Source organism: Mastomys coucha, unplaced genomic scaffold (genome assembly GCF_008632895.1).
Source record: "Mastomys coucha isolate ucsf_1 unplaced genomic scaffold, UCSF_Mcou_1 pScaffold1, whole genome shotgun sequence".
NCBI lineage: Eukaryota > Metazoa > Chordata > Mammalia > Rodentia > Muridae > Mastomys > Mastomys coucha.
In genome coordinates, this window is record NW_022196891.1 from 3,264,488 (window position 1) to 3,290,067 (window position 25,580).

The 25,580-nt window shown below is 40.3% G+C and overlaps 1 protein-coding gene across 3 annotated transcripts; it reads left to right on the plus strand.

Annotated features, from left to right (window-relative positions):
* The first annotated feature begins 539 nt into the window (after positions 1-539).
* Serpinb12 (serpin family B member 12) lies at positions 540-25,580 on the plus strand. Of its 3 annotated transcripts, XM_031340669.1 has the most exons (9): positions 640-655; positions 4,758-4,812; positions 13,312-13,497; positions 15,730-15,861; positions 16,164-16,301; positions 17,295-17,412; positions 21,997-22,139; positions 23,627-23,794; positions 24,893-25,580. In XM_031340669.1, the coding sequence occupies exons 3-9, from the start codon at positions 13,330-13,332 to the stop codon at positions 25,295-25,297; spliced, it is 1,272 nt and encodes a 423-aa protein (XP_031196529.1). In that variant the 5' UTR covers positions 640-655; positions 4,758-4,812; positions 13,312-13,329; the 3' UTR covers positions 25,298-25,580. The 3 variants fall into 3 exon arrangements, with proteins under 3 accessions (XP_031196545.1, XP_031196529.1, XP_031196539.1); XM_031340685.1 differs by lacking the exon at positions 4,758-4,812 and having other exon boundaries at positions 540-655; XM_031340679.1 differs by lacking the exon at positions 640-655 and having other exon boundaries at positions 4,682-4,812.

The window sequence follows — 25,580 nt, forward strand, 5'->3', positions numbered from 1 at the left end:
GAGAGAGGGAACTGGGGCAAGGAAGGAAGGAAAGGGGATTTTGCCAATTGTTTATGTTCTGTCTGAGATCCCAGAAGGAAAAAATATTAACTCTGAGTATGGTTAGGGAATTTTCCTAGACAGTTGTGGATCTGTGGGCATGATTGAGTGGGCAACAGAAGTATTGAGAGAAGCCGTTGAGAATGCCTGAAAAATAGCTATAGATTTCCATGTGGCTTAGAACTCTACAGACCTATCTGTGCCAAGAGCACTTGGTGCTGCATTGGCACAGGTTGTGGAGAACACTCCACTTGGATTTATTTGGTGTATTCTGTGTGTAGATTATAAACTTGTGATGTAGCATTATGCTTAAAGGGGCATGTAAAGTGCTTAGGGAGGACAAAGGGAGATTCCAGGCTCTTGTCCTTTTAGCTGCCAAATTATTAAAGGCTCTAGCCCCTAATCTATGGCTTTCTCGAAATAAGCAGGCTCTGTGCCAGCTTGAAAAAACAATCTGATTCATGATCATTATTTAAAAGTCACAGAATTGCTTGCTCAACACCTCTCCTTACCAGTCTCTGCAGGCTGTAGAGGTTGGCTGTTTCTACCTTGAGGTATTGAATTGACTTTATCAGAGCTTGGACTTCAGTTGGAGACGGCCCTCACTAGGTTGCAGGTATGTATTGAGAGGTAGGCAAGCTCCTGTAGGTAGTGATGTCTCTTGAGGCTAGTTGTCCTGGTGTGTAAGGCATTCATGCTGGAGACTTTTACTCTGGGCTAATCATGGAAAACAGGTAGGTATTTAATTGCCACCCATTCTGCTACTTTCTAGCAGGATGACTAAAGTGCTCCAAGTTTTAATTTTTTTCTCAAGTCATTTTGAGATAGTTATTGGAAGTCTGAGTGAAACAATGGATATGGAAAGGCCTACTACATATAAAATCTTTTGGTGTTTGTTTGTTTGAGAGAGGGTTTCTCTGTGTAACCCTGGCTGTCCTGGAATTCAATGTGTAGATCACTCTGGTCTGGGACTCACAGAGTTCCCTCTACATCTGTCTTCTAAGTGCTAGGATTAAAAGACTGTACCACCAATGTCCAGCTCATGTAAGATCTTAAATTGATGTTTTCTTACATGAATAAATGTGGTCTAGTCTGTACTGTAGAGGTCTATTGTACCAGATTTCATGATAGAGGGACAATGCTGTCTTCATTTTTCATGTACCTAGTGTTGGACACACAATTGGCATTTGATAACTAGTGGTCCAATAAATCAGTGTCTGGGCTATTATTTTACAGCAGAATTAAAAGGGATTTAGAGTTTTATCTGGAATTGAGATCAAACCAAAACACATATTTTTAAATTATCTATTTCTCTATCTCTCTCTGTCTTTTCTGTCTCTCTGTCTCTGTCTCTGTCTCTGTCTCTGTCTCTCTCTCTCTCTCTCTCTCTCTGTCTCTCTGTCTCTCTCTCTCTCTCTGTGGGGAGGTTGTGGGTTGTGGCCGTACTCATGGAGGTCACAAGCATTAGATTCCATGGAGTTACAGGCAGTTCTAAGCTTCCTGATATGGGTCCTAGGAACTGAATTCAGGTCCTCTGCAAGAACAAGAGCTCTTAACCACCCCTCTCTAGCCCTAAACACATTTTTTTTTATTGGAAGAAACTATATTTATTACCAGTATGATATCCATTTAATAAGTGTAAGGATCAGCTGCATATTTAAGGATATAAAGAGTTCACAGGCTTCAAAGTTACAAAGGGTCATCATGTACAGCAGGGCTCAGCAAACTTTTTAGAGAAGAGCAGAGAGGTCAGTTTGGCTTTGTAGGACATGTGGTTCCTTCACAACTACCCAAGTCTTAGATAATACTATGTGGTTAGCTGTGTGCTTTCTGAGAAAACCTTATTTTAAAAAATAGGGCAATAGGCTGGATCTGCTAGAGGCTAATCTTTGTCAATACTGATGACCGAATGAAAGCCAGCTTTACAGTTTTGGACCAGAATAAATATATTTCATAAAGACTGATTTTTATTTGTTTACAGATGAGAAGATTCACATTGAAAAGGTATTTGGTCAAGGTCCCAGGTAGTAAAGTTCAGGCTGATTCTGGTCCTGCACCCACGTGCTCCGCTCCTAGGGTTCCTTATCTTCTGCCATCTTTCTACTCTTTGGGCTGTCTGTGGCCTCCACCTCTCAGGCAGACTGGGCCAGGCAGTCGGTGTTATTGCCAATCTTAGATGATTCAGTTTATGGTCTGAGAGAACCAAAGGCTTTTATGGGAAGGGAAATTGGTATTTTGAGTTTTTCGTTCCTCTCTCTCTCTCTCTCACTCGCTCCTTCCCTCCCTCCCTATCTTGAGACAGGCCTTAGTTGTCTTCAAACTCACAGAGATCCACCTGTCACTGCCTCCAAAATGCTGAAATCAAAGGTATGTAACACCATGCCCAACAGAATTGGTATTTTAAGTCCAATTTTAAATTAATGTCTTTTCTGATATTTGTTCTTGTTTTCCTTGGTCTTGAGGTAAAAATTTAGATGTGAGACTTATTATTATCAATATCTTGAACACACTGCTGTCATCAAGAGGAGACTCTTAATCATGGCATTTTGTATCAGCAGCTGGCAAAGGCTTTGGTCGGTGAATCATTCTGGCATCTTTGAATTTTCAATTCCAGGTGGAAAAAGTCCAATTAGTCATTAAAAGGTTAATTGATTGGTTTATAACTCATGATGAGTTGTAACATAAATGGGAGGAAGCCATACTTGATGAAGCAGGCACTATTTTTTATGGTGTGCTGTTGTTGTTGTTGTTTTTTTAACCTCACCTTGTTTAGGATACTCAGGCTGGTTGACCTCCGAAATTCCTTCTAGTTCCTTGATAACTTGACAATGAGTAAGTGTTTTATCTAAGTGCATCCACCAAATTCTAAAAACAAGATTACAATTAGAAAAATTGGAAAAAGTTTAGCATGGGTTTCAATATCATTGACTCTTTTGTGCTTGAGGTCTCCAGCATTAGAGACAGCCTTTCTTCAGCTGCTCAGAGGAGACTTTCTGTGTGATGTCCTGAGGATGCTTGTCACAGACAACTCACAACATACCCCTTTCCTCTTTGGAAGTAAGCCATCAGGTGACCTTAGCATGCAACTGCAGCTTGTCGTGGCTTCTGTCTTCACTGGTGGGACTATCACACCACCCCATGCCTTTAGGCTTATTTTCATAGTCATCTGTAGTCAGGCATTTTTTGTTAGACTTTTTTTTTTTTAATTTGAAGATAAGTAGATGAAATCCTAGATAAAAGATAATCAAATGAGATTGAATCTGCTGAGGTGCTTAGAATCTCAGGGCAATATCAGCAGCCAACAGTAACGAGAGGGAAAATCACAAATCCATGAGGTTAGAAAAGAAGCCACCCTGCTCTAAAGTTAAAGAGTGACCTTTGTAAAAGACTGCAGTGATGCACACATTCACATAAGAGCCAATGATCAGTTAGCATGAACCATTTATTGAATCTTATGGTACATTTTCCATCTTCCTGCAGACCATTACCAATAGCTAAGTGGTGTTTGGAACTGTAGAGAAAGAAACAGAGTTACATTCCAAGTGATCAGAAAGGTGAGGATATTAATGGAAAACTTGGTTTCTCTCATTGTTGTTTGAGACAGGAGAAAGCTTCTCACTGTTTAGCCACGAATTCCAACTGAATCTTACCTTGTAAAGATGACTCTAACTTGCTTCATTGTGAATTAGGTGAATAAGAAACTTATATTCTCCATAAAAGCAATATCATTTTAATCAGTTCATTTGAAATTCCTTATATCTTAGCAGCTCATGTTTCTAACAATATTGTTGTCTGACAAGAAATACAGAAGATGTAGGGGAGACAGAGAGAGAGAGAGAGAGAAACAGGAGAGGGACTATTATGTATTGCTACATCCTGTTGGTTCCCAGGGACACTCCATAGCTTCCTCTTTCCCTCTCTCTTGTTATTGCCTTTTCTAGATGACTTCCAAGTCACAGGCAAGAGCATTTTAGGATCCTGGAGTGTTGGAGCTAGAAGTAACATCAGAATTTTCTCTGGTTCACTTTTAAATCCTTCCCCCCACCTCAGTTGTTCAGAAGCAAGCAGGTCAGAGCTGAGGAAGACACTATAGAAAGCCTCTTTGTAATATTGATGTATGTTCAGTGTGTGTCTCTGCTTCCTGACAACTGTTCTTTTCCAGAAACTTCTTTTCTCTGTCTCTTATCCTCCATATGCTCTCTACCAGATTTTTTTTATAACCCCTATCATGCAATATATTCAGTTTTTTTAGCCAGTAGTCAAATAATAGTCCCCATGGTCACCTTTGCGGCACTGCAAGAGCTATACCTCTACTTTAGAAATAGTACATCTTGCAACCCCCATGTAATGAGTTGTAGAAGCTTATACTAATTGAAAACCAGTTGTAAGACATCTAGGATAGTGAGTATGGGTTAAAAATGAGACTCTTGCTTTTCTTTCCTGTTGACGATGTTGGAGTGAAGAGTGCTGGGCAGAAATTATTTTTAGGGATTCATGAAAAGACACAACTGTATACACCGAAGAAAATGTAAATGTAATATGTTAAATATTTAATTTAATTGAAAGCATAGGGTATGGGAGCTTGTTTGAAGAAACACCTGTCACATTTTCATTTCCCCTCAATCAATCAATGACAACTCTACTCTAGATTGCAACACGGTGCCTGGAAACATGCCAGCATGGGAGGGGCCATGCTGATATATTTCCATTCCTGACAGGGTGTGGATTGAAACTTCCCTGGCCGGGGCTCAGAAGCAAATCTAAGGCAAGAAGGTAAATGCTTACATGTGTATCATTTTGAACAATGAAGACTACACTGGAAGTTTATTTTAAATACTAGAAACCCAAAGGATATAATTGAAATGATCTTATATCTTATATCTATTAAGTCAGATGTCCTTAAAAAGAGTATTTTTGTTTTATGATGGTTTGGATTTTTCTATAGCTATGACAATACTCATTAGAATATAAATTAACATTCTATTCCTCAGGCCCCAATTGCCCACTCAGGGAGCTGATATGTATGGTTGAGTCTTTAAAAGATTTAGCTGATTGAAAATTTTCATCTTCACATTGGGATTATATCTCATCTTTTAATACATTATTTCTGAAATATAAAATGGCACAATATGCAATTTCTACATTTTAAACAATGTGAATTTAAATATATTTTTGTGTCATATCTTAAAAAACAGTTTTGATTAACGTCTTTCAGAACTATTTCTTTATTTTTAGATATTATTTACTGTAGCTTATTTCCTGTTTTGACTGTTGATTCTAGAAGAATAACATCTAACTACATAAAGATGGAGTTTCATGGTTGGGTTGTTAGATGAGAAAATTATAGAAGCTATAAAATCTGAGAAATTTGGAATTTGGAGTATTAAGTTTTTTCCTATTGTATATAGGAAATAATAATTTTTTTAAATGAAAAATATGTTTATTTGCGTGTGTGTGTGTGTGTGTGTGTGTGTGTGTGTGTGCGCGCGCGCCATGGCATATGTGCGGAGGCTAGAGAATGACTTGTGGAAATTGGTTCTTTCCTTGTACTTGGGGATCAGAATCATGTCATTAGGCTTGGTGGCAGCTATCTTTACCCTGTGAGTCATTTTGTCAATCATTAAAGAATAATTTTATCCAAAATCTTCTTGTTGTTAGAACCTCTATCCAATTTAAATTTAACATTTTTTCTCATAAAAGGAAACAAACATGAACTGTTTCTAATCTAGTAAAATACTAATCAAGGGCTGTTTCTACTATGCAACACTTCCACCCATTATAGCTGCAGCAGATATCAACATGTTTCAATGATGCTACCTAAGATTTCAGATATTAGAACTGTTTACCACAGAAACAAAGCAAAGGAGTCCATGCATACTTGCTAAATGCTTCAATGTGCTGGCATTCTCTTCTTCACTTACAAAGTACAGAGATGAATAAGAACTCTGAGTTCACCCTCAAGGGAACCATATTTAGAAGTGAAGTGAATACTGAATATAAAAAGCAAGTATTTATGGGTCAATACTTATAAGGACAAGCAAAGAGAAGTAAGTGTAGTGGTCACCACGTACAATGGGGACTAATTGAACTTTGAGGAGAAGAGGGTGGTAGCAAGTGTAAGAGGATGTTTCATGAATAGAGAAGCCCGAAATATAGAAGCTAGGTGTGATAGATCTTGTACTGGTGCCTTAAACCCTCTAAGAGGACTATGAATAAAGCTTGATCAAAGTACATGGTTAGCTCTTGGTTCTGTCTCTAACATCATGGAACAGAAAAACAATAAAACAATAGATAGTCAGACTCCTCCCACTAAACCAAACAACAGAAAGTTAAAAAAAGGTCTTTTTCTTAACAAAAGAAAAACATTTAGAATTAAAAGCACACAAGAGACAGCTAAAATTATACAAGGAAGTTTTATTTTCTTATAAAAATTGGAAATTGATGTGTTTTAAAATTTTTCTCAAGATATGATAATTTCAGGTTTGAAATGTCAAAATAGCACCAAAATAATCAAGGATTTTAAATAACTAAGAGTAAAAATACAGCCGGGTGGTGGTGGCGCACGCCTTTAATCCCAGCACTTGGGAGCAGAGGCAGGTGGATTTCTGAGTTCCTGGCCAGCCTGGTCTACAGAGTGTGTTCCAGGACAACCAGGGCTACACAGAGAAGCCCTGTCTCAAAAAACAAAAACAAAAACAAAAAACCCAAAAAACCAAACCAAACCAAAACAAAAAGAGTAAAAATACTTCTACAATAACAATAATGGGAAGTAAACTTTAGGAATCAACTTCAGCTTTCATGATACATATTATATATGTAAATATATATATACATATGATAAAGTGTTATAGTCAATCCATACATTTCACAACTTCAATAGATGAGTTACAGGTAAATATGAAAAGAGAACTAACAGACGATCTCTAAATAGGAGAAATCATATACTAAATGTTCCAACATTACCATCACTGGAATATCAATGAAATGTAATACTACTGTTTTGTATGTTTACTTTTCAAGACTATTAATTTGTGTGTGTGTGTGTGTGTGTGTGTGTGTGTGTGTGTGTGTGTGTGTGCACCCATGCCCATGCTATGATTTGTGAGTGAGGCTCAGAGGACAACTTACAGGAATCAGTTCTCTCTTGCACCATTAGAGTCCTAAGGCTCAAACTCAGGTCCTCTCAGGCTTTTCAGCAAGGACATTGACCAGCTGAACCATCTTATTGACCCCATTTTTATATTTGAAGTAATAAGGAATGGCAAACTGATATTATCTGAACATAGATTATGATTTGTGTGTCTTTATCCGAACCTCTGAGATGATAGTATGAAAGATAAAAACTCTTAAATTATTTGACTTAGAAATCTTATGCTGAAGAAGTATCATCAGGAAATAAGATGAAAGAGGAAGCAACTATATATATGAAGATGTTCACTTTATAATAGTGAAAGATGGAAAACAAAAGTGACCAGTATTAAGGCATCTGTTTATAAATTGCATATATTCATTAAATTGTACAGAGAGTAAAAGGACAAATATGAACACAGTTACAATGTAGACATACATGTAAGACACAGTCTGAAGTGAGGAGTTGTGAAGAGAATGCATATACCCAGAGGTATACACTCATATAAGCATGGACATGCACACATACACACACATGCATACATTTGCACATACATGCACAGGCATATGCTCACATATATGCATGTACACACATATACAATGCACACATTTGGACACATGCATACACATAATGTATACATGATATGAAGTGCATGCTGAAATTTCAAGACCTCAAAGCACATGGGAACCAAAGACAATGAAGTTATGAATACAATAAAGCCCAAACCTCTCATTGTCAACATTCTCCCATATGTACAGTGAGTAACAATTTGAGAATCATTTTTTTATATTATCACATTCTTTATGTCTTGTTAGAGATTAAGTAGTATATCAGTTAGTTAGAATATTGAGAAAATATGATAGCTTTTTTGTCATAGATGGGTTTTTATTTTATTTTCTGTTACCTCATCTCTGTATAGCCACGATCAGAAAGAGGTGATCTTGGGGTTAATAGGTATGAACTATGCAAGACAATCTCAGTTAAAGTTATTTACAGTCTTGGTCTCTCCATTTCTGTCTGTAAGCAATATGAAAAGTTTTACAAGGCCGGTATTATGAGCAATGGTTATGGGAGTCGTAGGGGGACAAACTGGGGTCTAAGACACACTTAGGCAGGAAGGAGATTCAAGGAAGATGCCCTAAGGACTCTGTAGGCTGGGAGTCCTTTGTGCAAATAGTTGCCTTGGTGAGAGACATGAATTGGATAGGTGCTTGTAGCAGAGGTTGTCATAACAGAGATGAGTGATGGGGTATCCAGGATGTGGCATTAGGGTGGTAGTATTTGCTGAGGGTGGAGCATGTAGAAGGTGGGAAAATGTCTCCTGTGTTACTCTGAGTTAATCAGTTTGCAAACTACTGTTCACTTTATTTGACAGTGTGAGCTTCTAAATTTATAAGCTGTTTTTTTTTCTTTTTGAGAATTAGAGACAATATTTGTAAAACATTGGGTACACTGGCTAGAATTCTAAAGTCATCATGGGTGAGGTTAATTCTCATGGATTGAGCAGAGTGGATTTAGGGGGACTTTACTACTTTAAAAGGTTATTTCAGGGGTGTTTGGAAATAGTGATGACTAGGGTAAATCGTATTCAAGTTTTTCAAGTTTCAGCTTAAGAGGCAGCCTTCACTAGCAGTCAATCACCTTTAGACTTACACAACCTCAGTTTGCACCGTGAATATTTCCCAGCATAAAAGGGAAGCACTTCCTTTGGATCCTGGAGAGCACGCCCTACTGGCATCTAAGGCCTGAGTCTCACTGCAAGGTCTTGCTTTCAGTTTTCCAATATTCTTCATTCTTGTACCAAATAAAAACTGACAGTGTCTTAGACTGTCATGTTTGATAATATATTTATAATGCATTTTAAAATTAAACATATACATGCAAGTTATGTTTACATATAAATCCACATGAATGTGTAAAGATGTAAGTTTACCATGCAAGCAACACCTAGATAAGGAACTTGATCAGCTTCTAGAAGTCTCTATGCTCAGGGCCTAGGGTGCCCTGGGACTGATTCCCCCTTTTTATGAGAGCAGATTCCATTCTTTTCCAAATCTGGACATACTGATGTTCTCTTTGCAGTTTAAACTTTACCACAGTGAGTGCATTTACACGATAGAATTTGGCAAACACTCTAATGTCTGGCTGGGAAGTCAGTCTGTTGGATTACTAATGTTTCTACACAAGACTGACCACTGTTTCCCAAACCCACCCTCAAATGCAGCCATTCTCCTCACCTTTAAGATACCAGATTGGGGCTAGGTGGTGGTGGCGCACGCCTTTAATCCCATCACTTGGGAGGCAGAGGCAGGTGGATTTCTGAGTTCGAGGCCAGTCTGGTCTACAGAGTGAGTACCAGGATAGCCAGGGCTACACAGAGAAACTCTGTCTCGAACAAACAAAAACAAAAACAAAACAAAACAAAACAAAACAAAAAAGATACCAGATTGGATTGTTCAGGAACTTTGCATGGTCTGTCAATACTTCTCAAAGGCAGGCATTGCATCTCTTTCAGTTCATCCTTTTACAATACCTAACCGAGTCGAAAAAGGTTATAAGCATTTATAGAATGATTAGATAATTTTTGAGTATAAAGACTGCATCCCTAACTAATTAGCTAACCAACTAACTAACCAATCAACCACAGAATCAACCTACTGACCAACCAACCAACCAACCAACTGACCGTAAGAAGATGGTTGTCAGATGGCATCTTAATCAAGACATTACATGTTCATATTTTCTATATTCTAGACTTTTGTATAAAGTCAAGCAGAGCAAACATTGATATCTTGTTATTGCTGCGGCATTAACTCTGCTGTTTCTTTTTCCTGGCCATCTTCTGTTACAAACTCTTCCTTGAAAGGAAGTGCTAAAGGCATGCAGAGTACAGTAGGGGATGCAAGTTGGTCTGTGGCATGCTAACAGGCTTATACTCAGAAAAGGAAGCTGAGATGAGACCAGCCAAGACAAGAGAGTCGTGAAAACTAGCTCACAAAATTGCTAGATGTTGTCTGCAGAAGTGGTAGAGAGAACGTGAGGATATAGTGTGAGCAAAAGATAGCACGGGTATTAGAAACAAGGGCAAATATTGCTAATAAAACAAAGTGCTGTAACTGGGAGCAGGTCTGGGCATGGTGATGTCTTAGCGTGGATTCTCTCCTGGCCCATACATGGTAGTGTGCAAATCACGGCCCTTCATCTGTTCTCAGAGGATTTTTTGTTCTGAGAAGAAGGGAGTTGGTCTACATGAATGGTCATGCCCTTCCTAAAGCAGTGAAGCTTTTGTTCATTTAGCTCCGTGAGCACTAATGCTGCGGATGAACAGCCCTCCCGAGGGCCAGAGGTGGTGTGGTGCAACTGCAGAGTGAGCATTCACCAGGCTGAGAACACCGTTTGCCAGCCAGGATCGATCATTCTGTGTGTCCTCTGACCCTGTTGTGAGTAGCAAGCGGCCTCCAGAGTGGCCACTGTCCTCTTCATCCACAGTGCGATGCTACCTGTGTCAACTGTGTCATCCACAGTGTGATGTTACCTGTGTCAACTGTGGCAATAAAATCAAGGTTTAAAAAGCATTAAGCTTTTTTTTTTTTTTTTTAAAGTTATGACTAAATCCCTTCGACTCAGGCCATTGGCATCCTTTCTTTACTCCATTAGCATGTTTACTTCACTATTGTCAGTGGAAGCAGAGTTTAAAAGAACTATAAAGAATGTGAAAGCATTTCCTAGTGAAAACATGCTTTCTGGGGCGATTCGACTTTATTGAGATACTAGGACACATACTATCTTAAGAAATGCCACTTTCAGGGAATATTGTTTGTGAAAACAAAACAAAACAAAACAAAACAACAGCAAAAAACTCAAATGGCCTCTAAAATTGGCCCATGCATCACTATTTTTATGAGAATTGTACACATGGGTACAAGGCATTTTAACCATACCCACCTCTCTCTTACCCTCCAAATCTTTCCTTGTACCCTCTGAACTCCTCTCAAATGAAATCTATGTTCCCTTCTCAAATCTATGTCTCTCTGAGTTCAACTAGCGTTTCCTGTATACACATGGGTATAGGGCTGACCACCTCAGCCACATAACATTAAAACGAAAAGTTTATCTCAAACCCAATGTCAGGGCTAGAGTGAGAAGAACAAATCTGTTACAATTTTGTCAGAAAAAACCTTTAAGAATGATTATAGACATGCATTTAAAGGGGGGTGTGAATGCACCATTGTACATTCAGTATGTACAGTGGGGTGTGTGTGTGTGTGTGTGTGTGTGTGTGTGTGTGTGTGTGTGTGTGCATGCACACACAATCAGCCTATTTTCATTGAAGAGGCGATACTGATGTAGTTAAAACAGTGTCGAGTGACAGTGTTAATGTGAACCTTAATGTATGTGTGTATGTGTGATTTTCTTCTTCAATGCTTGGCTCTGTCATATCAAAGTGATGGGATCCACTTTTCAGAACTCTAGAATTAGAGCTCATGTATGTGAAGTATTTAACACATGCAAGGCAGGCACATTTTTAAGAAGGTTGCCTAGGAACTTGCTGGGCTATGCTTCATATGTACAGCAAGCTTCTATCAAACTGGGAAGATGTTAGGGCCACAAGCACCATTCCCTTCAGGGCATTAACTATGTTTCAGTGCTTAACTCTGTGTTCAGTGTCTTATAACCGTAACACGAACCCATGGCTTCTATTTGTGTCTTAGAAATACATGAGGTCCAATAAGTGAAGAGAAGAAGAAACCACTTCATTTGAGAGGGAGGGTGAGCCCCAAACACTAGCCTGCATTTCTAGATGGAGTGAGGGTGAGCCAAGGACTTGTCACTAGGGAAGCCATTCTCCTTGTTTGACTCTGTTTTACCTGTGCTATTAGATTGTCACAAAGGAATTAAAATCAATGGCCTCTACATGGCTGGTGGCTTTCAAGCTCTGTTTCCTCTTGAATAGCGTTGATGATGAGTAGCTAAAGTATGTCAAATTAGATGAAGAGGTCATTAACAGAAGACATACCACATAAGAATTTGCTGGACATTTTCTCAGTCACAGACCGTGGAGGGAAGAAGAGCAAGCAGAAGAGGGCACAGCTCAAAGGGGAGGGAGAGGTAGACTCGTGCTTTCTTGGTTGCTGACTTGGTGCCAGCCTCTTCCTTAATTTATCTGAATGAGGTTACACATACATGTGTAAGATGCACTTACCTGTATAAGATATACATGTCATGTGGAGACAGAGCAGGGGTTAGAATGACACTTCTGTAAGCTGAGTAACAGAGGTGACTGACAACACCAGAAGTGGATGAGGTGTGGGACAGCCTTTTGCTGAGAACCTCAGGAGGAACCAGCTCTGGAGATACCTCAGTTCTGGCTTCCTGGCTTCCAGGGCTGTGGGATAGTAGATTCCTGTTTCCTAAGCCTAGTAGTATAGTGACTAGTGATTTCGTCTTCTGCTATGGCTGTGAATGAAAATACATCTATGTGTATCAATACGGACACCAATTTCATTATTTATATGGAAGGTTGATGACTTTAGTTTTCCAATTCTTTCCCTCCCTACCCCAATCTGCTTTCTTCATGCTCGTCTTCTTCCTCCTCTTTTCTTTCCTCTTCCTCTTTTTCCTTTTTTCTCTTCTCGATCCTCCCCTTTTTCTTTCTTTCTTCCTTTCTTCCTCTCTCTCTCTCTCTCTCTCTCTCTCTCTCTCTCTCTCTCTCTTTCCACCTCCTTTCCTTTTCTCATTTCTTCCTCTCCCTTCTCCTTTCCTTATCTTGCCTACACTAGGCAAGTATTCTACCACTGAGCTCTACTCAAAGTCAGTTTTTCCAGTTGCTAAGAAAAACATTGAATGGGTCCAGAAAGATGACTCAGTGGTTACGAGCACTGACTGCTCTTCCATAGGTCCTGAGTTCAACTCTACACTGTGGCTTACAACCATCTACAATGTAGTCTGATGCCCTCTTCTGGTGTGTTGGAAGACAGCTACAGTGTACTCATACACATTAAATTAATTAATTAATTAATCTTTAAAAAAAAGAACCACATTGAATAATAATTTTATATTATTATATTTTGGATATTAAATGTACGAATTGCCATTTATCTGTTTTCTCCATTCAATTTTTTTCTTTTTTCTTTTTCTTTCAGACAGTAACCAGTGTTACAATGGACTCTCTTACTGTGGCAAACAACAAATTTTGCTTCGATTTTTTCCAAGAGATTAGCAAAGATAATGCTCGTAAAAATATCTTTGTCTGCCCTCTGAGTCTCTCAGCTGCCTTTGGTATGGTCCGCCTGGGAGCGAGAGGGGACAGTGCGCATCAGATCGATGAGGTATATATTGAGAAAGACACCACACAGTGCCCTGTGCTCGGTCTGGGTCTGCACAGGAAGCTAATCTGATTCTCTGTGATCTGGAGTTGCTCACTGTGCTCAGCATTTGGGCTTGGACAGCTCTGTAGTTTCCTTTACATTTCATTCATCTTTCCTGTGGGATCTCCCTCTTCACAACAGTCTAAATTTCTGTCACTCTTTCACTCTACAATTATTGATATCAACATTGTTAGGAACCTGCAATGAGGGTGTGCTTCTTCTCTTGTTCCTCCCATTAACTAGAAGTGTATTAGGACCTAGATAGTTACTCTTAGACATTGGAATTTCACTGGTCAGAGAATCCCATTGGCTTTCCCTTTGATAAACCTCCTGAATCAGGGCACTTTGGACTCCCTGAGTTCTCAGCTCCACAATCGTTTCTTGCTTCTCTGGCAGCATCCTATGTTAATCCCATTGACAGTATGTTCCTAACACTGATGCCTGAGACTCCTTAAGGCAGAAATCAAACTTTTAAGATTCTGTAAAACCAAGACTTCTCATTAGGCTCAAAATAGAAACCCAAGTCCTTATACTGGCCTTAAGATCTGGGCATATGAATCTCCATACCTGTGTCTCTGTTTCTTATCTTCCTTCACCTCTCTCCAGCCTGCCACATTCGTCACTCAGGTCCCTTGCGAAAGGAAAATGAGTCTTACTTTGGGGTCTATGTTTGGGTTCCTTTGCTTTGTGTGTCTTCCCTCAAAGTATTAGTTACTTTTCTATTGCTTTGACAAAACACTGTGACCACATCAATGTATAAAAGCGACTGTTTGATTTGGCTTATAGTTTCAGAGGGTTGGAGTCCATAATGACAGAGCAAAGACATGGCAACAGGAACAGCAGAGAGGCATATAATGCTTAACACACAGGAGGCAGAGAGAGCACACTGCGAATAGTGCAAGTCTTGAAACCTCAGATTCATTCAACCAGTGACACTCTGCCTCCAAAAGGCCACCCATCCTCATCCTTTCAAAACAGTTCCACTAACGAGGGACAGGTACACAAACATGTGAGCTCATGGGGGACTTTTGTTGGAACTACCACACTCAGATGCCCAATTGTTTGGTTTACTTTCTTCTTCATCAATGTTTCCAACCTTTAAAAGGCTCACTGTAACCATCCAAGCTCCCAATCTCATAAAAAAGCCTAGTTACTCTTACCCACAGATCACTTCCAATCATTGTACACACCGTAACGAAGTACTATGTATATTATTTGTATGCCCTCTGTATTACTACATGATCTCGGAGAGATTTTGTTCTACAGCAGCAACAGCCTGGTAGAGGCATCAAATAAATAGTTGTAGGACAAGTGAGTGTATATGACAAGACCCTCTGAGCTGTGAGCTTCTGAGGCTGGCCTCGCACCTCCTGGGCTCTAGCAGACAGCACAAAAGTTAGGTATCAATGAGGCTGCTGCTCCTTAACATGGAGAAGTCGGATTCATAGGTGAAGGCTGAATTATCCTGGGTCATGCTCTTATATCTACTTATACCTGCTCTATGTTGCTTCTTCCATAAGCAACACTTAGCTGTGGAATGGGGTTAGCATCTTCCAGGAGTGGCTGGTCTTCTTTCCCTATGCAGTTGGTGGCCACCTACCAGTACCTGGATCTGAGCTGTGTGGGGTACACCTCTCCTTCCTTACTTCCTCTGTAATACTGAGCAGCCGTATCGCATCACATTCACTCCCCTGACTGATGTGAAACCCAGATCAGTGCTGTCCAACACAGTATAACTCAAGCCACATATGAACTTAAAATACTTTAAGGAGTCACATGAAAATTTCAAAAGACAAGGCTACGTTTAATAATAAGTTTAGGATAATTCAACATTTCTGAAATATCTTATCAATACATAATCAATATGCATTTTCATGAGATATTTTACATTATTTTTCATTCTATCCTCAAGACCTTGTGTGGTTTTTATATTCACACTCAAACTTGTTATGAAGCTGAGGATAATCTAGAACTTCTAATCCCCTGAGTTAAAAGAATGAACAGGTAGAGAACTCAGGGCTTTGAACACTTGGCTAGCCCCTTATCAACAGAGCACATCTCTAGTCTTAAATGTATTCAGAGGACGAGGGCAATATTCAGTGAGCCCCAGTCCTGTGAACTATCGTTGATTATTTTGTTGACTTCTCATCTTCATATTCCCTGAAAGGCCCTCCCCTTGTCGTTATCACACAGGTATTACATTTCAATGAACTTTCCAAGGACGAAGGCAAAGAACCCAATGATCTCTCTTCAAAAACCAAAAGCAAGGCCTCTGACAGCTCTCTGGAAGGGCAGAAACAAGCATCAACTTCTCAGGGTCAGCAGGTGAGCATCTGAAAACTCTCTTCTTTGCTAGTTGCTCACTTTCCCTCTGCTGTGCTTGGTGATCTTATTCTGAAGAGTAGGTGCAGGCTGTCACAAACAGTAGCAATTGCACACGATCTGCAATCCCTTTCTGCCTACACCTTTTCTATGTCCTCACCTGTGCCCTATTCTTCTCTGCATCCCCAAACCTGGTAACACAGGACAATGACATCTTCATGGCTAGCTCTGTATTGCTCCTTTAAACCTTTAGTGGTGCTTAACTTCCCAGTTATTATGAAACCATTTGTTTCTTCTTTTGTTAGGGTGAATCTACAAATGAGCATCAATTGCTTGGTTGCCACTTTGGGAAACTTCTCTCCAGAATAGACAGAGACAAAACTTATTACACAATAAGTATGGCCAACAGACTCTACGGAGAGCAGGGATTCCCAATCTGCCCGGTGAGTATCAGGGCAAGGTGTCCACAGAGCATGCTCTGTAAATAAGAGAGGCCATGGGTCTATTGACTGGGACATCTCTGTGACCTGATTCTGAGGTCCCACACTTCTTTCTCCTTCCATACAGTTTTCACCTTGGGCTCAGGAGACCACTTATAAATGGCACAGCATGGATAGAAAGGGTCATGTAATTCACACCCCATTGGCACATGAGTGAGCTTCATAAGGTACCCACGTGACTGTCTTTTCCAATGGGGGTGTGTGACAGTCATCTTTTGTGCCTTATGTGCCTGGTAAGACAGAAAGGTATCGCTCTAAGATCCCCCATGGTGCTTTGACCAGGTGGTTCCCAGGGGAACTATGTTTTGCTAAAGGTACATGGCACCCCCAAAAGATAGATTATTGAGAGCCTAAAGTCACAGGCCTTCTTTCTATGGATAAGCAGCTCTTACCTGAAGCAGGGTATGCTCCAGTTAAGATTTCAGTCTCAAGAAAGAGTCACACTGTCAGTAAGCTTTATGAATAGATAGAGGCATATGTGACAGAGCTGGTGTGAGCCAGGGGAACACCACAGTAAGTTTCTGCACCAGGTTTGAATCTTAACATATCAGATTATATATCTAGGATGTTAAGAGCTAAATCTAGACATGTAATTCATTTATTAAAAAGATTACAAATCGATGTTTTTGGTAATATATTATTTATTTAAAATTATATTAAAATATGGATTAATAAAAATACCTATCTAAACCATTTTAAAATTTTATTTGAATGTGGAATTAATTATAATTATATTCACAATAGAACTAATATGGTCTTCACGAAACTTTGTCATCATCGAAACTGAAAGTCTGTGACTATTAAGGTAGCCAGTCCCCTGATGTTAGATGGTTAGGAGTTTCTTTTTCAGGATCTGTTGGTCACCATCTCATCTTACCGACCAGCCACTTCTATATGATTTTGTCATGTTCTTTCCCACGTGTTTGAATTGAACAGGAATACTCGGATGACGTAACCCAATTTTACCACACGACAATCGAAAGTGTAGATTTCAAGGAGGATACTGAGAAATCAAGACAAGAGATTAACTTTTGGGTGGAAAGTCAATGCCAAGGTAAGAAAGGTCTGAGCAGTGAGGCTGGCACACCTTTCCATTTCCAAGAAAAGCAGTGCCCCTCCCCCTACCTTTACAACTTGCTCTTCTTCTGGGGCCTACTCTTTGTACATGTGGGGCATGCTCAGAGCTCCTTCTGACCAGCATCAGATGAGGCTGGGTGTGTTCAGGGTGGGGGCTACTTAGGCACTTTTATCATTTGTTTCTGATTTTCTTTTCTTTTTTTCTACTAGGATGTCTTATTTTAAGAGACTTTTGCAATTACACTCATTTACTTATTGTGTGTGTATGTGTGTATTCATGTGGGCATGTACTTGACATGTGGGTGTCAGAGGAACAATTGCAGGCGCCACACCTTTCCATTTCCTCGGATCCAGCTCATGCTGTCAGGCTTCTTAGTGAATGACTTTACCTCTGAGCCATCTTGCCAGCCCGTGACTTTTTCAGTTATGTCTCAGTACTCTAGTGCTTCTAGTATGGGGTCTCCTTTGGATACTGTGCTCCAGTGCTTCTATTATGGGGTCTCCTTTGGATACAGTTATTGAATCACTATCCTTTTAAGAAAGAGCAATGCTTTCAGCACTGAATGTTTCTTTGTCCATAGGATCAAAACTCATCTTTTCTATAAAATATCCATTTAAAATTGGAGTCATCTGTCATATTCAAATTACTGAGGACTCTACTTTTACATATATCTCTCGTGTAACAAAAATAATGTAAAACATTAAAATTGTAGAATTGTAATGTTGAAAGCTACAGGAGCAAGCATAATGGCTTATATGTACTTGGAATTAATATAGAGATTTATTGACATATAAGAATCTACCCATGCATATATGCTTTTAGAATTCTCTTAATGATCAATTAAGAATGAAGGGAAACTAGGGAGTGTAAGACAGGGAAGTGATTTAAATGCATTATTAAATGTAATGTTTGAAGTGGTTTTAATAATGATGTTTTGATGTATTTATGTATATATATGTATATACATACATATAATCCTTGTGATTTGCATATATTTGACTACCCACCTCCCCTGCCCTGCCTCTTTCCTGCTGAATAGCAGTTCTCCAGCTGCTTTTATATCCTCTCATCTGTGTGACTTCAGATTCTCTAGATGAGAGAAAACAGGCAATGTTTTGTTTCTTTCCCATTACCCAGTCTTGTTTGCCCATCCATTCTGTCTTGAGAGCCCTTCTACCCGATCATGGGCAGTCTTCCCCTGTAGTGTTATATATAGCCAAGCATGGAATCCTGATGGGAGGGGAGACCTGGGCTGGGCGTCTCTCTGCATCTGGCTTATTTTGTCTACCTTGATGATGCCCACTTCCATCCATGTTGCTGCAAATTGCATAATTTCATTTTTATTTATGGCTGTGTATAAATGTAGTTTTTACTCACTAAATTCCAATAGTAAATATATTAAATCAGAGTTGGATTCTTTATTTTAAAGTTGATTCTGAACACAGCCAATAAGGGAGAGACTTAAACTCTCTTCTCATTTTTCTATTTTTTTTTAACTTGCCACTTGTTCCACTTCTCTCTAGACTTTTCCCACCATTAACATGGTAGAGACTCCAGTCACCTCAGGCCTCTCACGGGGGAAGTGACATGTGGTTTTGTCAGTCGTTAAGACTGAAGGCAGGGTTCCAGCTAGTCTGAGTCACTAGGTGGTGGAGGATGTCCCCACCCCCACCTGTGCATGCACATACATCCTTTACAAAATTGAGCTCCTTATCATCTCAGGTCAAAGTGTTAGAGGAGGGCACCTAATGACTGTCAGCGTGAGATTGGAGTTATTCTTGTTCCATGAACGTTTGAAGAAGCAGAGGGAAAGGTGAGACATTGCATTTCCTGCCTCTAAATTTGAGTCTCTGACTCAGGGCCCTTGTACTCGAGTGACTGACAGCCAGGGAACCACAGTGGCTGTTTTATTTCTAGTTACTTGTGGTCCTTGATGCAATGCATTCTGATTCTTTCTTGTATTTGGAGAGACATACACTTCTTTTTTCCTTTCCTGTTTATTTATTTATGTACATCTCAGATGCTGTTCCTCCTTCCTCACAGAGTTCCTCCCCGTATTCTCCTCCCCTTTTTCTCTAAGATAATGGGGCCCCTGGCTATCCCCATACCCTGGCACATCAAGTGTCTACCAGATTAGGCTTGTCCTCTTCCACTGAGGCCAGACAAGACAGCCATGGAGACTGAGCTGCACATCTTCCATAGCTCATCCCAGCTCATGAATGTTCTTTGGTTGTTGGCTCTGAGAGCTCCCGGGGCTCCAGGTTAGTTGACTCTGTTGGTCTTCCTAGGGGTTTCTGTCTTCTCCAGGACCTTCAATCCTTCCCCCACCTCTTCCGTATGTATCCTCAACATCTACCTAATGTTTGGCTGTGGGTACCTGCATCTGTGTAGGTCTGCTTATTGGGTAGAGCCTCTCAGAGCACAGTTATGCTAGGCTCCTGTCTGCAAGCATCACTGAGTATCTTTGAGAATGTCAAGAATTGATGCGTGTTCATGGGATGAGTCTCAAGTTGGGCTGATCATTGGTTGGCCATTCCTTCTGTCTCTGCCCCATCCCTGCACTTCTTTTAGACAGGAGTGGGTCAAAAGCACTCCTGAAAATATCAGGAGGTAGCCTTGTTGCTGCAATCTAGTACTAGTCCAAAACCTTTGGGTCGAAACTTTTGTGCATTGGTTTGTGTGGCACACTCCCAGGCAGCTGCAGATTTCTATTCATTCTCCTGTCTCTCCTGTCTCTCTCCACACCTGAGCCTGCCTCCCCTCTCTTACCCAGTTCTCTGCTTCCCTCTTCCTCTTATGACTATTTTGTTTCCCCTTCTAAGTGAGATTCAAGCAACCTTGCTTGGGCGTCTCTTCTTGTTTAACTTCTTTGGGTCTGTGTGGTGTATCATGGGTATTCTGTAATATATGGCTAATATCTACTTATCAGTTGGACCATACTATGCCTGTCCTTTTGGGTCTGGGTTGCCTCACTCAGGTTGAAATTTTCTAAGTTTTCTGTACTTTTAGCATGGAGTTAAGATCAGCTTACTAATGGTGTTTTTTTTTTTTAAGGGAAATCTTTAAATCTACCAAATTATTTACTGTTTCTTTTCTGTGTGCCTTGGAATTTTTGCACTTTTAAGATTCCATTCAGCTATCTAGAAGGTAGTAGTTTGGTGAAGAAATCCTGTCTGAAACCTAATATATATTTTCTCTTTAATGAGTTGGCTTTGCTAGAACATTTTAAGAATCTATTTACAGCCTTATACTGTATCTTCTTGTAAAAGGATTCTCTTCATTAAGGCCTCAACATGCATTCAAGTGCTTGGTGATTTAAGGTGGACATGTCTTGATATGGACTAGTACTGGATGGCAGCAACAAGACCACCTCCTGATATTTTCAGGAGTGCTTTCTGTTGTCCTTACTTTTATATCACAGGGTGCCTGGTCTAAGATCAATGCAAGCTCCTCTTGTTCCTTTTTTGACTGTTTGGCACCTCCTTTTATAGCTTACAGCAATTTACTCCACGAAGAAGGGACAACTATTGATGCTTCTCAAGGAGTAATGTCTAGGTGTGGTTTAGAAAGAAGTGCTGTCTTCCACGAGTGTGTGTGTATGTGTGTGTGTGTGTGTGTGTGTGTGTGTGTGTTTACAAAACCGTAAGAGTTCTTCTTCTGTGGTGAAATGAAAGAGAGTGTATAAACCTCTACAAGGTAGGCTTTTATACCATAGCCTTGTGTGAGTGTGTGTGAGTGTGTGTGTGTGTGTGTGTGTGTTTATATGTCTATCATCTATCTATCTGTTTATATGTGAGATCATATAATGAATTTCAACAACTTCCATAGAGATAGTGTACTGGCTGGTTTTGTGTGTCAACTTGACACAGGCTGGAGTTATCAGAGAGAAAGGAGCTTCAGTTGAGGAAATGCCTCTATGAGATCCGGCTGTAACGCATTTTCTCAGTTAGTGATCAAGCGGGGGAGGGCACATTGTGGGTAGTGCCATCTCTGGGCTGGTAGTTTTGAGTTCTATAAGAGAGCAGGCTGAGCAAGCCAGGGGAAGCAAACCAGTAAGTAACATACGTCCATCAGCAAGGCCTCTGCATCAGCTCCTTCTTCCTGACCTTCTTGAGTTCCAGTCCTGACTTCCTTTGGTGATCAACAGCAGTGTGGAAGTGTAAGCTGAATAAACTCTTCTCTCTCCAACTTGCATCTTGGTCATAATGTTTTGTGCAGAAATAGAAACTCTGACTAAGACAGATAGGAAGTTCGTATTGTAGTTACTCTATCCAGTATATTATAAAAGTCAGGTGATTAGGTATATAATGAGGAAAACAAACTATGTTTGGTGACAATTTGAAACCAAAAGTGGCCAAGAGGACAGAGGATATGTTTATATTCACAGTGCTCTAGCGTGGGTCTTGCTCCAGGGCAGTGAGAGTTCTCCTTTATAGCTCTTACCCTCCTTCAAGCCTCCCGTAATGCTTTGGGCTTCTTGGGCCAGTGCTTGAATGAGTCACTCTCCAATGTCTCTGTGAACACTTTTCATGCAACACATGTTCTGGCATGCTTTTCTAGGTAAAATCAAGGAACTGTTTGACAAGGAGGCTATTGATAAGTCAACTGTGCTGGTGCTGGTGAATGCTGTTTACTTCAAGGCCAGGTGGGAGAAAGAGTTCAACTCTGAAAACACCGTCGATGCATCTTTCTGCCTCAGTGAGGTAACTGTATTAGCTGCCATTTTCTAGGTAGCCTGCTCCTAATTCCATTAATGGTGATCAGGGTGAGTGTCTAGAGACTCAAGCCAAATGCCTAGACCCAACGTTATGGCTTACAATTATAATAAACCATTTGTGCTTTACAAAAGCTAGTACCTAAAGTTCACTGAACCTTTTAAATATAGCTATTCTGTAACACAACACATATTTCAGAACATCTATAATACTAAACACATACAATTTGTTAATCAATTAAAAGTTTGTGTAGATTGGTGCATGTCTATAAAGTCAGCACTTATGAGGCAGAGGTAGGAGGATCACAAGTTCAAATCCAGCCTAGTCTACATAAGGAATAGCAGACCTTGTCATAAATTAGAATGGAACAGAACAAAAGAAAGCAAATGTATACACATAAAAAAGGAGATGGGCCTCTTCAATTTAAATTTGCTTCTGGTCTCACAATATGAAGCAATTCAGTTTTCTTCTATAATTTCCAAGAGCCCTGCCATCTCTCCCTAGACTTATCTGTCCTCTTTCCTGTTGTCCAGAAATGCAAACACTCTAAATATATGTTTCCAGGGAAAAGTGGTCTGGCATGTTGCTGGCAGTTCAGAAAAGCCTGATAGTTTCTGAATATTATCATTTCATTAACGCCATTTTATCCAAAATAGCATAATGCAAAGGGTGGTATTATCTCCAGTTGAGGTTTGAGAAAAAAGGTGCAAGATAACTTAATTAGCCACGGGTAAAGATTCATACCTATATTACTTCACAGGTTTTGTATTCTAAACCAGATAATTTAAGATTGGAGGAAAGGCCAGAGGTCATATCTCAGCCAATCACGTCTTAGCCAGTTAGGTGTGCTAACGAGTTTGTCTTACAAGCATGGTATATCCTCATTTGTAAGTTGACAACTTCCCCTATCCCAGTGTTGCTGGCAAATGGAGGTGCTGAGGGTAGTGCCTTTGCCTCTAAAGGAAGCCTGTGATGCAGCCGTCATTTTAATGTCCACATGATTATTGTTTAACTAAGGTTCCTCTTGGTGCCACTTAGAGTAATTCAGGCAGAATGAACAAAGACAATGGATTGGGATATGCCAGACATTGAAGACTCTATGCTTTCCAGCCTTACTTTGGCTGATTAGGGTGTGAGAGATATTTGGATTGAAAACAGTAAGTAGTCTTGGAGCTGATGATGGATGTGGGAGGATAAAGCATTTGGCAAAGCAGGGGGCATGTTATTGATTTGTAAGTAGAGAGATGTCTTAGGTTGGGTCACTGGCTTGACTCTGGACTTCTGATGTAGATCCTTCCCTTCTTTTTTACAATTGTTATTATTATTATTTTATTTGTTTATATTCCAGACGTTGTTTCCCCCTCCTTTCTTAAAGCACGTCCCTTCTCAGGGATGTTGAGGCAAATGGGTGTTTGAGCTTTTTACGGCCTTCTGTGGTTACCTCTATAACCCGTGTGTACCTCTGTGCACTGCAGAACGAGAAGAAGAATGTAAAGATGATGAATCAGAAGGGTCAGTTCAGAATCGGCTTTATCGAGGAGCTACAGGCACAAATCCTGGAAATGAAGTATACCATGGGCAAGCTCAGCATGTTGGTCCTGCTTCCGCCTTGTTCAGAAGACAACGTGAAGAGCCTGCAAGAGGTAGAGCTTCATTGCCACTTCTGTACAGACTCCAGATCACCGAGGGATAGCATCAGGGTCCGTCGTCCAATAGGATCACTGAGGGATAGCATCAGGGCCCGTCGTCCAAAACGGATGCTATCTTAGCCAATAGAGAGAGGCCTTGGAGAACACAGGGAATCTGAATGAGATTAGATATTTACTCCTTACTTTTTTCAGCGCAATGAGCAAGTGCTAGAGCAAGAGTCTTCCCTGCTTAAGTTCACAGATTTCTGCAATCATTTTGTAGACCAGAGAATCTGTATGATGAATAGCTTGAGAATTTCCACAAACCAAAATAGCTCTTTCTAAAATAGTTTGGCCTTTGGCCTTTGCCTTAGACTATCTGACTGCCTAGCTGTGTATTTTTTGAGAGCATGAAATTAATGAAGTCTGGGGAGGCCCACTCTTCTGAGGAAGGGGAGGAAAGACAAGATAGGTAAATATATAAACATATAGGAGATAGATAGGTGGAGAGATAGGTGGAGAGAGATACCAGCATGGTAAATAAGAACTGTCATGCTTCAAAATATATGATGCACTAGCACTTTTTAATGTATACTAATTATATTGTATGTTTTACTTGGTTAGTCCTTGGAAGAGCTTCTTTTTTTTTTTTGAGACAGGGTTTCTCCTGGCTGTCCTGGAACTCACTCTTTAGACCAGGCTGGCCTCGAACTCAGAAATCCACCTGCCTCTGTCTCCCAAGTGCTGGGATTAAAGGCATGTGCCACCACTGTCTGCCTGAGCCTTTTCATATTATCCCTGCTTCATAGAAAAGAAACTTTTACATTGCGGTGGAAGTGCTGGCCTGAGTTTATCCAACTGAATTTTCTGGTGTTTGAGTGTGACCCTGCCAACACTCAGTGGGATGCTGACTCTTCTAGAATTTTTAGGGAGGAAAGATTTAAGTGAAGTCTAGAGAGGAAAGATTAAGAAGAAACTATTTTGAGGTTTAGGGAAAGTCTTTGGAGCATCCTGTAACTGACTAGGAACACAGATCCACACAGGAACTTTGGAATAACTGAGGTACTTTTTCAGGCTTATGATATGACCTTAAATGTTTTCTTCTTCTTACAGCTTGAAAAGAAAATAAACCATGAAAATCTACTGGCCTGGAGTAGCTCAGAAAACATGTCAGAAAAACCTGTAGCTATTTCCTTCCCCCAGTTCAACATGGAAGATAGCTATGATCTCAATTCAATTCTACAGGACATGGGCATTAAGGATGTCTTTGATTACACGAAGGCTGACCTTACTGGAATCTCTAAGAGTCCCAATCTGTATTTATCCAAAATTGTCCACAAGACCTTTGTGGAGGTGGATGAGATGGGCACCCAGGCAGCTGCAGCGAGTGGGGCAGTGGTTGCAGAGAAGGCCCTTCCGTCTTGGGTGGAGTTTAACGCCAACCACCCTTTCCTCTTTTTTATCCGACACAACCCAACCCAGAGCCTACTTTTCTGTGGCAGAGTCTACTCCCCTTGAATCTACTCTGATTTCTGAGGGTTTGAGGTGAATGGCAATATGGTTTCCCATTGTAAAACATGGGCACTTGTGTTTGGCTGAGTGTCTGAAGCTGACCACCTGCTGCTACAGTTGTGCGTGGAATCCCACAAGCCTCCCTTGAGTTTTGTTTCCATAACCTTCTGTCACCAGAAGCCAGATCTCACCACCTGTTAATGAAGTAGCCTTGCTCTTTCCTCAATCTTTACTGCTCTAAGCCTTCAAGCATATAAAGTCACCTTCAATGATTTGGAGGTCAACACAA